General features: G+C 43.6%; 1 protein-coding gene across 2 annotated transcripts in view; it reads right to left on the bottom strand.

Moving 5' to 3' along the window:
• The window catches only part of LOC109920692 (MICOS complex subunit mic25a-like), a 419,169-nt gene that overhangs the window by 396,104 nt on the left and 8,246 nt on the right, over window positions 1-14,819 (bottom strand). For both annotated transcript variants that reach the window (XM_048606552.1, XM_048606553.1), the window contains exons 2-3: window positions 12,340-12,415; window positions 578-647 (exon numbers count right to left, since the gene is read on the bottom strand). In XM_048606552.1, coding sequence (XP_048462509.1) covers window positions 578-647; window positions 12,340-12,415 — 146 coding nt within the window. The remainder of the gene's footprint in view (window positions 1-577; window positions 648-12,339; window positions 12,416-14,819) is intronic.

Genomic DNA, 14,819 nt, shown 5'->3' with positions numbered 1-14,819 from the left:
GACGCTATCAACCTGGGTGGCAACTTTCAGTGATCTATGCACATGGACACCGAGATCTTTCTGCTCATCCACACTACCAAGAATCTTACCATTAGCCCAGTACTCTGTACTTAAGTGAATCAAAGTATTATTATCTGATACATTAATATGTTTCTTTAATTTTTCTTTACAAAAATTATGCAGAGATCACACAAAGAACCTGAACATTATATTTCTAATGCCCCAATTGTTGCAAATCACCTCACAATCAAATAATTATTTTCTCCTTTTGATGTGCTGTCATTTTTCTGATGCCATAAATAGGAAGCCATTTGTGCACACCAAGTTGCCACAAACAATCATTAAATAAATAATAGATAATATCTTTTGTTAAGTATTGACTAAGGGTCAAATGGCTGAAGAGGACAGCTATGGGTGTAAATTTTGGAAATCAAACTGCAGATTTTTTAGTAGAAAATCTACCATACTGTCCACAGAAAACACAACAGGATAGTACTTCTCTGATATGAAAGTTATATTGGTCAAGTTTTCGCAGGGGAATATTTCAAAACAGATTGCTTGAGCAAGCATGTCTTACCTCTTGTACATCTCCTCTTCAGCTCCAGAATGTTTCAGTGTCATGTTATCACCTCCTTGGTAATCGGGTCCTATGAACATGGAAATCAGTGAATGATCGGAATTGTACTTTCCCTAGTTTGCAAACAATAATAAACAGATCCAATGCAACTCAGGAACTATTCTGTACTCAGGAACCTGTTGTCTTGGGCCAATTTCATAATTTCAGGTGGAAAAACACACATTCCAAGTACAGTATTGCCATATTTGTCTTAAAGAAATATTCTCCTGTTGATCTCACTTCCTTCCCACTGTTATAAAGATAAAAGTGTAGGGAAATTTTACTTTTAATACTCCAGGTTTCCCAGGGCTCAAGAATTCTGAAACATAAAAAGAAGTGATAAGGACTGGATGCAGGAGTTAAGTGCATTTACAGTGCAGCTTATGGACCAAAAATAGTTGAAGTAGTTTCCCTGAGCACACCAGAGCTAACCCTTTTACAAACTACATGACTGAACCCTGCTACATCCGACTTCCTCAAAAATATATTTACGTAGCATCGAGTGCTGCAAAGCATCCCATATAAAAGTATTAACAGACAATAAATGACAGCCAGCTAAAGATTAGTATTAGAAGGTGATTAAAAGCCTGATTAAATAACTGGGTTTTAAGGAGTTTTGAAATGACAGACTCAGGTGAAGATAAGATGAAGAAATTTATGAATGAATGCCAAAGTTTACGGTAAAGCTAGGTGAAGACACAATGGGGTGTTTGGAATGTGAGCTACGTAAAGATATACCTGGATGAATACAGATTTTCTTTGAAAGGCTATAAAGCTGGATGAGGTTACTGAGAGAAGGAGGGCTAAGGCCATGAAGGGTTTTCAACTTACAGATGTCAATTTTAAAATTAAGTTGTTGGGAGATCTGGAAAGATCGTAAGTCAGCAAGTATGGAGTGAGCCATACTTAATACTGAATAGATGAGATATAATTTGTACAGAATTGTTGTCTAGACAGGAGTCTGGAGAGAAATGTCTGTATGAGGATTTTGGCGGAATTGAGCTGGGGCAGGAACAGAGATGGGAAATGCTACTGAGGTGGAAGCAAGCAATCAATCACTGTAATGAAATGAACATGAGATGCAATTTCATGGCCTCCCAAGAAACATTTGGATACCAGGGAATACTTAATCAGATGGGATGATGCTGACCACCTTCTTGCCTCTCCCCCAATTAAGTACAGCTCATAACCAGCCCTCTCACCCTACTGCCAGTTGAGGCCCCTAAGTGGATATTCAACCAGCAGGGGAGGTGGACGCATCATTCAACAAACCCCAAAATATTTCTGCATTCTGTAGGGTCCTTGATCCCGGGAAGGGGGTGCAACTGGCTAGAACGAAACTCAGTGCAGCATGCCTTGAGCAAAGGAGATAATGGAGCTTTTACTGGCTTTTCAGCCAGCAGGCGAGATCTCTGTTGCCCGAATTAAATACTGCCAATGGAGTCTGGAGTTCACCTCTCAGTCAAATTGGATGTGGAGTGTGTACGAACAGTTCAGTTTAACCTTAGGCAGTGCCATGGGAGGGGAGGAACGTGGCGGGGAGGAACAGGGCAAGAGGGGGAGGGGAGGCAAGGTGATCAGTGGCAAGAGCACTTAGCTCATAAAAGGGCTAAAAGCCATGGCTTCAGTTATCCAAACTGTTTCAACAATTTACTGAATAAGTACAATCTAGAAAAGAAAATAAAACTGGAAACAGGTCATAAAAGGGTTAAGATCGCTCAAAGCATCCAATACCAGCAAGATTTCTCAACAAAGCTTATAGTTGGTCTCTGTAGACCTTCCAAATGAGAAAGTGAACATGGCCTTGACAAATATCAGTTCAATCCACGAAGTTCAGATTCGCTGCCAAAACTGAAGTCTATTCAGAATTCCCTTGTACTGAATAAGTCCAAACCGCAATGAACTCAGACTTGTTAATCATTCCTGATTAAAACGGCACAATTTTGCAAATTGTTACGTTGAATGGTCATGAGCAAGAGAGGGCTGTGTTGTCTGGTTTCCAAGTTCCAGATAGTGTTCGATCAAATACAACTTATTCAGTACCCAGAACAATGCCCCTGTTTCCGGATGAATACATTTGGCCAGGTCCCAGAGGCAATTTGTCCACAGGCCTCCAATTTAAAACTGTATGAGACTGTATTTTAAATTTAACTATTTCCAAACCTATTTTCACACAGCAGGTTGTTAGGGCCTGGAATGCACTGCCTGGAAGTGTGAAGGCAAGTTCAATTGAGGTATTCAAGATGATGATTATTTAAACAGAAACAATGTGCAGTGCTATACAGGAAAGACAAGAGACTGGCACTAAGGTAAAATACTCAGAGTCAGTGCAGACACAATGGGTCTAAAATAACTCCACAGTGGCCAGTATCCCGTCACCAAGTCACTATTTACATGTGGAGAGTCCTTGATATTGATCCAGCTTCGTCAGAGCCAGTTCTCATACTGAACAGGATGTGTGACACTCCTGTTCTTATCTGTCAGCCAGAGCTCCCTGATTGGACCAGATTAACAGCCACAATGAGGGAACTCATAATCTGAGGTCCACCCTGGATGACCTCATTACAATCACTACATCACTACCCCTCTGAGTCTGAAGACATAGGCCAGTTTTTTTTTTGTAGCACCTCCTGGGGCATTTTCGCACCGGGTCAGGTTCCTCCAACTCTGCCTGTGATACAGGCGGCGTGTAATGCAAAGTAGCTTGCCTCTTGCGCATGGAGCATCTCAGAAGAAATTCATTCTCCTCTTCAAGCGACAAAGGTGTCGAGGCAGTGACATCCGCCGGTGTCCATCTCAAATTCCGAGGTATTTTCAATGCTTGACAGAGTGGGAGAACCCATAGGTTCCAGAACAGTTGGAAGGGCAGTTGAGGAACCCAGCACGTTTTTCTCCTGTGCCATTTGCGAGTTTGCAGTTTTTATATGATCCACATACTTGTTCAGGACCGTTGCACCAACCTGAACTTTATGCGTCACTGGACCTGACCTGATGTCAACCATGCCTCTTACCCATGCAGGGCCATTCCTGTGGTTCCTACATCAAACTTCATCCCCTGAAGTAAACTGTGTCTCTTGTTTAGCGGAGTCTTGAGTCCAGCATTGGCACTCCTGATGCTGTTTCACCCTCCCCACCTCCAGGTCCTGGAAGATCAGATTTAACATGGTGCAGAGTCTTCTCCCCATTAGCAACTCTGCTGAAGCTATTCCTGTAGTTGCATGAGGGGCGGTTCTATATTCAAATATGGACCAGGACAGTTTGATATCTGGTGAAGCTGTAGACTGTTTCTTCAAGCCTGCCTTCAAAATTTGGACTGGTCTTTCTGCCAGACCATTGGATGTTGGACGGAATGGAGCTGTCCTTATATGTCAAATACCATTCGACTTTAGGAAATACTCAAATTCCCCACTGGTAAATGATGGCCTGTTTTCTGTGACCAACACTTCCAGGAGCCCATGTATTGCAAACGATGCACACACTTTTTCTATTGTTATCCCTGTGATTGACAAATGAAGTCTATGCATGTCCAACCACTCTGAGTGGGCGTCCACAATGACTAAGAACATTGAGTCCATAAAAGTATCTGCATAGTCAACATGTAACTGAGTCCAGGGTTTACCTGGCCTTTCCCATGAATGAACATAGAACAGTACAGGCCCTTTGGCCCACGATGTTGTGCCAACCTATTATCCTAATCCAAGATCAAACTAACCTGTATACCCTTCATTTTACTATCAACCATGTGCCTATCCTTAAATGTCTCTAATGTATCTGACTCCACTACCACCGCTGGCAGTGCATTCCACACACCCACCACTCTCTGTGCGAAGAACCTACCTCTGACATCTCTGCTATACCTTCCTCCAATAACCTAAAATTATGCGCCCTCATGATAGCCACTTCCGCCCTAAAAAAAAAGTCTCTGGCTATCCACTCTATCTATGCCTCTCATCATCTTGTAAACCTCTATCAAGTCACCTCTCATCTTTCTTCGCTCCAATGAGAAAAGCCCTAGCTCCCTCAACCTTTCCTCATAAGACCTGCCCTCCAGTCCAGGCAGCATCCTGGTAAATCTCCTCTGCACCCTCTCTAAAGCTTCCACATCCTTCCTATAATGAGGTGACCAGAACTGAACACAATATTCCGAGTGTGGTCTAACCAGGGTTTTATAGAGCTGCAGCATAATCTCGCAACTCTTAAACTCAATCCCCCTGCTAATGAAAGCCAACACACCATTTGCCTTCTTAACAACCCTATCAACTTAGGTGGCAACTTTGAGGGATCTACAGACGTGGACCCCAAGACCCCTCTGTTCCTCCACACTCCCGAGAATCCTGCCACTAACCCTATATTGTGCATTCAAATACGACCTTCCAAAATGAATCACTTCACACTTTTCTGGGTTGAATTCCATCTGCCACTTCTTTGCCCAGCCCCGCATCCTGTCAATATCCCATTGCAACCTACAACAACCCTATCCACAATTCCACCAAGCTTCATGTCATCGGCAAACATAATTACCCACCCTTCCACTTCCTCATCCAAGTCATTTATAAAAATCACAAAGAGCAGAGGCCCCAGAACAGATCCCTGCGGAACACCACTGGTCACCGAACTCCAGGCTGAACACTTTCCATCTACTATCACCCTCTGACTTCTATTGGACAGCCAATTCTGTACCTAGACAGCCAAATTTCCCTGAATCCCATGCCTCCTTACGTTCTGAATGAGCCTACCATGGGGAACCTTATCAAACGCCTTCCTAAAATCCATATACACCACATCCACTGCTCTACCTTCATCACTGTGTTTTGTCACATCCTCAAAGAATTCAATAAGGCTTGAGAGGCATGACCTGCCCCTCACAAAGCCATGCTGACCATCTCTAAGCAAACTATGCTTTTCCAAAAAAAATCATAAATACTATCTCTCAGAATCCTCTCCAATAATTTGCACTCCACAGAAGTAAGACTGACTGGTCTGTAATTCCCAGGGCTATCCCTATTCCCTTTCTTGACCAAGGGAATAACATTTTCCACCCTTCAATCATCTGGTACTAATCCAGTGGACAGTGAGGACGCAAAGATCATCACCAAAGGTGCAGCAATGTCTTCCCTCGCTTCCCGTAGTAACCTTGGGTATATCCCGTCTGGCCCGGAGACTTATCTATTCTCATGTTCTTCAAAATTTCTAGCACATCCTCCTTCCTAACATCAACCTGTTCGAGCATATCAGCCTGTTCCACGTTGTCCTCACAAATGACAAGGTCCCTCTGACTACTGAATACTGAAGCAAAGTATTCATTAAGGACCTCCCCTACCTCCTCCAACTCCAGGTACAAGTTCCCTCCACTATCCCTGATTGGTCCTACCCTCACTCTGGCCATCCTCAAGTTCCTCACATAAGTATAGAATGCCTTGGGGTTTTCCTTGATCCTACACGCCAAGACTTTTTCATGCACCCTTCTAGCTCTCCTAAGTTCATTATTCATTCCTTCCTAGCTACCTTATAACCCTCTGGAGCCCTGTCCGATCCTTGCTTCCTCAACCTTAAGTAAGCTTCCTTCTTCCTCTTGACAAGGTGTTCAACATGTCTTGTCATCCAAGGTTCCTTCACCTTACCATCCCTTCCTTGCCTCTGGGGGACAAACCTATCCAACACTCGCAGCAATTGCTCCCTAAACAACCTCCACATTTCTGTTGTGCCTTTCCCCGAGAACATCTGTTCCCAATTTGTGCTCCACAGTTCCTGCCTAATAGCATTATAATTCCCCTGCCCTCAATTAAATACTTTCCCATATCGTCTGCTCCTATCCCTCTCCATGACTATAGTAAAGGTCAGGAAGTTGTGGTCACGATCACCAAAATGCTCTCCCACTGAGAAATCGGACACCTGGCCTGGTTTGTCGCCAAGCACCAAATCCAATAATGCCTCCTCTCTAGTCGGCCTATCTACATATTGAGTCAGAAATCCTTCCTGGGACACACCTGACAAAATCTGCTCCATCCAAACTATTTGCACGCAGGGGGTTCCAGTCAATATTAGGGAAGTTGAATTCACCCATGACGACAACCCTATTACTTCTGCACCTTTCCAAAATCTGCCTCCCAATCTGTTCCTTGGTGTCTCTGCTGCTATTTGTGTGTGTGTGTGTGTGTGTGTGTGTGTGTGTGTGTGTGTGTGTGTGTGTGTGTGTGTGTGGGGGGGGGGGTGGTCTGCAGGAAACTCCCAATAAAGTGACTGCTCCTTTCCTGCTTCTGACTTCCACCCATACTGACTCAGTAGGCAAACCCTCCTCGGTGACCTCCCTTTCTGCATCTATGCTATTATCCCCGAATAGCAATGCCACCCCCCCACCTCTTTTATCTCTATGCCTCTTCTTTTGAAACATCTATACCCCGGAACATCCAACAACCATTCCTGCCCCCGTGATATCCAAGTCTCTGTAATGGCCACAACATTGTAGCTCCAAGTAATAATCCATGCTCTAAGTTCATCACCCTTATTCCTGACACTTCTTGCATTAAAATAGACACACTTCAACCCATCACACTGACTGCAACTTTGCCCTATCAACTGTTTATTCTTCCTCAGACTCTCTGCAAGCTGTATCTGCCTGTACAACAGCAACCCCATCCTCTGATCCGTAGTTCTGGTTCCCAAACCCCTGCCAAACTAGTTTAAACCCTCCCGAAGAGCTCTAGCAAACCTCCCGCCCAAGATATTGGTGCCCCTCCAGTTCAGGTGCAACCCATCCTTCTTGTACAGGTCCCACCTTCCCCAGAAGTTATCCCAATGATACACATACCTGAAGCCCTGCCTCCTACACCAGCTCTGTAGCCACATGTTCACTGCACTTGCTCTCTATTCCTAGCCGTGGCACTGGCAGTAATCCTGAGATTACTATTCTGCCTGCCCTGCCTTTTAGCTTCCAACCTAACTCCCTATATTCACTTTCAGGTCCTCATCCCTGTTCCTAGTTATGTCATTGGTACTGATGTGTACCACAACTTCTGGCTGTGGGGGAGCTGTAACGATTTTTGTCCTTGTTAGAAATCTGGGCACTGCCCAATCAACACAGCTATGTCTGCATCATCCAATACTGGCCGCCAGACATAACATCTTACCAATATCTTCATTATGGAAACACCTCGATGACCCTGTAGGAGTTCAGCCAGAATTTGGTGGTGACCATTGCTCGGGACAATCACCCTTGCTCCCCATAATAATACGCCGTCCTCTACTGTGATCTGGTCTCTCTGGGTCCAAAATGATTTCAATTCTGGTTGTGATGGTGCTTTGGTTTCCCCCAGATACTCCTTATTGGTCTTCCCTGTTATTAGCATGTCATCTGGTTGAATGGCGACCTGGGATAGACCTTGTAAAATGTTCTCCATCATCCACTGAAAAACTGCCTGGACTGATGATACACCAAATGATAGTCTCGTATATTGGTACAATTCCTTATTGGTATTACTTGTAGCATACTTCTGGGAATCCTCATCTAACCGCAAATGCAGGTAAGCCTGGCTCACGTCCAGCTTCGTGAAGGACAGCCCCCCTGCCAGCTTTGCATACAAATCCTCTATACAAATAGTTAATCCAGTTGCAAAATGCAGTTCACCATTTGTTTAAAATCCCCACAAAAGGTGAACCAATCCATCTGGCTTCACAATCATTATGATCGGTTCTGCCCATTCCGCAAACTGGACTAGTTTGATGATTCAGAGATAGTAGGAACTGCAGATGCTGGAGAATCCGAGACAACAAGGTGCAGGGCTGGATGAACACAGCAGGCCAAGCAGCATCATAGGAGCAGAGAGGCTTTTTTGACGTTTCGGGCCTAGACCCTTCATCAGAAAAGTTTGATGATTCCTTCACTTTCCAGCCTTCTGATTTCTGCCTCTAATTTTGCCTATATGGCAAACGGCAATGGGCAGACCTTGCAAAATTGCAGAATTGCTTCCTGGTCAACATGCAAGGTGGCCTTGGTTCCTTTGATAGTCCCTAGACCTTCCTGAAAAACATCTGGGTATTTAATTAAGACTTCATTCCTGGCAGCCACTTTCTAATTGAAAGATGTGGAGACATCTAGGTGAACCTTTCTCAACTAATTTTGCTCCATCAAACTTGGGCCCAAGCCTTTTACTACAATCAGCGGTAATTGAACTAGCTCCTTCTCTTGAGAGACGAGAACCGAAGTTGTACCCTTAAAGTGTAAAGGTTCTCTGGTGTCAGTTCTCAATCTAGCAGAGATCTTGCAGAAACATAAGGGTTGCAGTCCAGAGCAAATTTTGGTAAAGACCGGTTCTGCAATTTTTTCCTTATTCATTAGAGGGGTGATGGTGTCACTGGCTAGGCAGCATTTATTCCCCATCCCTAATTGCCCAGAAGTCAACCACATTGCTGTGGGTCTGGAGTCACATGGGGGCCAGACCAGGTAAGGATGGCACAGGACATTAATGAATCAGATGGGTTTTTTCCAACAATCGACAATGGATTCATGGTCATCATTAGATTCTTAATTCCAGATATTTTATTCAATTCAAATTCCACCATCTGCCGTGGTGGGATTCAAACTTGGGTCCCCAGAACATTATCTGGGTCTCTGGATTAACAGTCCAGCGATAATACCACTAGGCCATTGCCTCCCCTACTTAAATGGCTGTGCTGGTATCGACCTCCATTGTAACTGAGTGACCATTTAACCAGAATTTATTTTGATTGGATTTGATTTGGATGTTGCTAAGTAATTTAACTATTCCAAACCAGATGTAGGTGGATTTTCCAGGGTATGCACTCCCCTGGATACTGGCCTACGAGTTCTCTTACTCAATTTAGGTCTAGTAGGACTCTTTTGTCTCGAAGCCGCATACCACCAGCAATTACAATGGCTTGCCAGCCCTAATTCTGAAGAAAATGTTAAGCGTTTGGCAGAGGTTTGACTTTGTTTTGGGGTTTTGCTGTGGGCTGTCCTAGAGTCCCTCTGTTCAGGGTATGTCCTGAGTGAGGCTATGCAATTGCCTTCACTCAAACAGTGTTCCCCAAAACTCAGTCGGACTGGCAAAAGTGTCCACTTCCATCGGAATACCCTGCAACTGTAGTGCCTGTTCAAAGACCAGTTGGGCTTCAGCTAGTAGGCACTTTTGCATAGTTACATCATTCATTCCACATCCCAAATGGTCTCTCAGTATCTCACTTAGCGATAAACCAAAATCATGTCTTTACCAGTCATCTTAATCTCATCAAAAATCCTGATACGGATTCCCCGGTTCTCAGTTGCCAAGTAAAACTGATTGTATCTCAGAATTAGAGGAGGCTTGGGGTTGTAATATACCCTACTTAAATCCATCAACTCTTCTAAAGGTTTTAATAACTGGTGCCTCAGGAAACGTTAAGCTCCTAATAACTGAAAAAGCTGCGGGTCCCAAGCTGTCAGGAGAATTACTCAATGTTTTTCATCTGCCCCAGTGTCATTTGACTGGAGAAAATAACGCATTCTTTCCACATACTGGGTCCAGTGTTCGACAGCAGGATCAAACGAGTCAAGCTTCCCAAATAATGGCATGATGCCAGAAATGCTTACCCCAACTCAAAGACAACTATTGCAAGTGAATTTCTTCAGGAGCATGATTTTCTCTCATTGCCACCGAAATAACCCCACAGAGGCCAGTATCTCATCACCAAATCACCCTTTATTCACACATGGAGAGTCCTTGACATTGATCCAACTCCCATAGAGTCAGCTGTCGGACTGAATAGGGTGTGTGACATTCCTTTTCTTCTCTGTCAGTCAGGACTCCCTGATTGGACCAGATTAACAGCTGCAATCAGGGGAGTCATATTCTGAGGTCCATCTGGCTGACCTTGTTACAATCTCTACAGGACCAAATGGTCTCCTTTTGCACTATATCTGTGACAGATGAGACAAACTGAATAAGAAAAACTGGTGCTTTGTTGCACTCACTCTCTAATGGTCCAGGTGAAAGCAGGGCATCATAGAATGATTTAGTGCAGGCAGAGACCATTTGTGCTAGCTCTTCAATAGGCCTAGCCACTAATCCTACTGCCCTATTCTGTGCCCATAGCCCTGTAAACAGTTTCCTCCTTCGAGTACTTACGAACCCTTCAGAATTCAGATAATGTATTCTATATCACAGGAACAACTTCCTGCATGAAAAAATGTTTCATGTCACAATATTGCAGTAATTGCACGGAATGTATTCAGTTTGGTATCTGATGTGTTTATTCATAATATAGGATATAAAGAGATTGTAGATGTAATTTGGGAACCTACTGAGAAACATTTCATTTCCTGCTCACAGAAAGCTTTACTTTCCTTTACCCAGAATGTTCTATTGAGAAAAGTAATAATGTACAGCTCGCAACCTGCTTTATCCTTTGATTTCTCTAACATCTAGCCCACAATTGCTGACCTTGATTCTTCCAATAATGTTGCAATTATCACCCTCTGTGATAAAAACTTAACATTCATATAGTGCCTTTTCATAAAAGGTAACTGCAATCTCTGAGTCAGAAAACTGTGAGTTCAAGTCCCATTCCAGATGCTTGATGACAAAAGTTAAGCTGGCATTCCAGTACAGGTCTAAAGGAATGCAGCAGTATCAGCGGTCCTTCCATTCAAATTATCTGAAGCACTATTTGCACTTCAGAACAGTTGAAAAACAGGGGAGTTCATCTGGTGTCCTGGTTGGTACTTGGATAAATCCCGGGTAGAGAAGGATTTTCCTATGAGGAGACATTGAGCAGGTTGGACTTCTGCACATTGGCGTTTAGAAGAATAAAAGGAGACCTAATTGAAATATACAGGATTCTTAGGGACACAACATTTCTGCATCAATACTGTCAACCCCCCTTTGTGGGCAAGTGTAGGACTGGGTGGGGGTTGGTATCTCAGAATTAGGCGTCATCTATTTAAAATGGAGATGAGGAGGAACTTATTCTCTTATAAGAGTGATGAATCTGTGGACTTCTTTACCACAGAGGGCTGTCAAGGCAAAATCTTAAGTATATTCAAAGCTGAGATGGACTTTTAATCAGCAAAGAAGTCAAAGGTTATGGGGATAAGGCAGGAAAGTGAAGTTGAAGATTATCAGATCAGCCATGCCTTCATTGTCATAGTAAACTCAATGGTCAAATAGCCTGTGTTCCTGCATCTTACTCAAAACAAATTATTTGGTCAGTACCAATTGCTGTTTCTGGGCCTTTGCTATGCATTAATTGGCTAGAGTATTATAACAGACACTACACCTCTAAAAGTTACATCCGAGTTTTGCAATCCTGAGGTCATGGCAAGTGATGAATAAATGGATCTTTTTTCTCCCCTCATATTTCAAAGCACCTTTTAACTAAATTAATTACTCTGGAACCTTTGAGGCAAACAGCTAAGCTATTTTGCATACCACAAAATCCCATGAATAGCAATGCCACTAATGAACTAATTAATTAATTAGCAGAGCATCACTGGAGGGAGGTGGAGGAGAGAAGAGCTGGTGTCAAAGCATTGGTTCGTAAATATACTGGCCTGCAGCTAGTGTAACCTCCTTCCCCCTCCTCCCACCCCCCAAATCATACAGTAGAATCTTCAATTTTCCGAAGAAGCTACAGCAATATTCCCATTATTAACTCTTAGAAAGAATATGAATGTTTCACATCAATACCATCAGCTTTTGCTGAAATCCTAATGCCAATCATTCACATACCTCCAGAGATGGAGTTTGATGGCTTTGACTTTGACTGGGGCAGATCCTTCATTCTTGACACAAGGTTTTCAGACAGCTGCAAAGGAACATGTTTTGTTAGGCTGTGGCATTCTTTGCATGAGGTCTTCTCCATAATCATAACTACTTTTATTCAGACAGGGATAGAACCAGCATGATTTGAGAGTCAGAAATTAGCAACTTTGCAAAATGAAAATTAGTATCAATCCCCAACAGCTCAGTGAGAGAGTGCACGCTTTGTATACCTGTGGCATCCTGAACTTATATGAATACAGGTTAAATCACTGGCTCTTTTTTTATTTAGCAACCAGGATCCTAGTTAAGATACTAATAATAACTACATTTGTTATTGGCTACAGGAAGTAAGAGGTATGTTTGCATTTCTATTGCTTCTGATCATGCTTCTTCCAAGAGTCCCAAAGCAATTCACAGAGACAGCATATTATTCTCAGGCACAATTAATGTTATGTAGAAAAATACAAGCCAATATGCACAAAGCATCATCTCACAAACAGCCATGAACTGAATGCCAGGTGATCTGTTTTGATAGCGCTGGTTCAGGAAGAAGTGTCAGGCAGGAATAATTCACTGCTCATTTTCACAAGGTGCCATTGAGCAGAAACATCAGAACTTTCAGATCAGGCCTCCACCGAACACTGCACTTGCAAGATGGCATTTCTGGCAGTGTCAGCAGTACTACGCTAACACAGAGCAGCAATAGCGTAGGCATCAGCAACCCTCTGGAATGTCACCAAAGTATCCTTTCTTTATCTGTCAGCCTAGACCATGAGTACAAATGTTAGTTCAGTACACAATGGACAAAACGTAGGGTAGGAGCAAATTACTGCAGATGATGGAAATCATAACGGTTCAGGCAGTATCCATGGAGAGAGAGCAAGCTAATGTTTCAAGTCTAGATAACTCTTCATCAGAGCTGACGTAAAGTGTGGAGGGGACAGCATTTATGGAATAGTGGCAGGAGTGGACTGCTGGGGGGAGAAAGGCTGCTGATACTGCATATTAAGTAATTGGAATGTAAGAATGGCAGAAAAATGGTGTGTGTAACTTGCAAACTGGGAAGAACGGATAGTCCCACTAGAGTGGGGGGAGGGGAACGAGGACATGGTGACAGAGAATGCATCAAGGAAAGCTAGAAGGGAAGAAATGGAAGTGAGTTCACAACCTGAAGGTACAACACCTGCCTCTTCACCTCCTCAGTAAAAACCAAAAGAACAGCGGATGCTGTAAATCAGGAAGAAACACAGAAGTTGCTGGAAAAGCTCAGCAGGTCTGGCAGCATCTGTGAAGAAAAAAATCAGAGTTAACGTTTTGGGTCTGGTCAGGTCTGGTTTCATTTCTGAGGAAGGGTGACCAGACCCGAAACGTTAACTCTAATGTTTTCTTCACAGAGGCTGCCAGACCTGCTGAGCTTTTCCAGCAAATTCTGTTTTTGTTTCTTCACCTCCTCCCTGCTCAACATGCAAGGGCCGAAACAGTCTTTCCAGGTGAAGCAGCATTTCATCTGTACCTCCTCCAATCTGGTCTGCTGCATTCATTGCGCTTCACGTGGCCTACACTATATTGGAGAAACTAAACATTAGATTGGTTGACCATTTTGCAGAACACCTCCAGTCCATGCATAAGCATGACCCTGACCTTCACACAGCTGATCATTTTAGCACAACATCCTGCTCGCATGCCAACTTGTCTGTCCTCAGCATGCTGCAGTGCTCCAACGAATCACAGCGCAAACTGGAGGAACAACATTTCACCTTCAGCCGAGGAATTTTACAACCTTCTGGACTTAATATTGAGTTCAACACTTTCAGATTGTGAAATCACTCTCATTTCTTCCCTTTCTTTTAGTTTTACGTGTTGCATTCATTGTCACCTTGTACTGTCTACCCACCCCCTACCCCAGTGGGACTATATGTTCTTTCCAGTTTGCCACTTAAACACACCATTGTTCTGCCATTCTCACATTGCAACCACTTAATCTGTACTATCAGCAGCCTTTCTCCCCTGGCACTCCAACACCCCCCACTTGACTACAGCATAAATGCTGCCTCCTCCACATTTCACATCAGCTCTGATGAAGAGTCATCTAGACTCTAAGGTTCTGGAGTAGATCTGTAGCGCGGGTTATGGGTGTTGAGGTTGGTTGGCTCACCGAGCTGGTTTGTTGTTCCGCAGACGTTTCGTTACCGTACTTGGTAACATCCTCAGTGCAGCCTCTGATGAAGCGTAGGTGTGTTTTCCCACCTGGTTTTTAAACTCTGGGGTCCGTTGCGATGGATTGCCTCACTTCTGGGTTTCCTCCGTAGTGGAATGTATATGGGGTCGAGTTCAATGTATTTATTAATAGCATGCTTCGTGGAGTGCCATGCTTCCAGGAGTTCTCGTGCTTGTCTCTGCCTAGCCTGTCCCAGGATCTTGGTGTTGTCCCAGTCGAAGTGGTGGTT

The sequence above is a fragment of the Rhincodon typus genome, chromosome 16 (assembly GCF_021869965.1).
Source record: "Rhincodon typus isolate 14 chromosome 16, sRhiTyp1.1, whole genome shotgun sequence".
Classification (NCBI taxonomy): domain Eukaryota; kingdom Metazoa; phylum Chordata; class Chondrichthyes; order Orectolobiformes; family Rhincodontidae; genus Rhincodon; species Rhincodon typus.
Note: the sequence above shows the minus strand (reverse complement) of the source record. Positions and strands in the feature narration are given on the sequence as shown.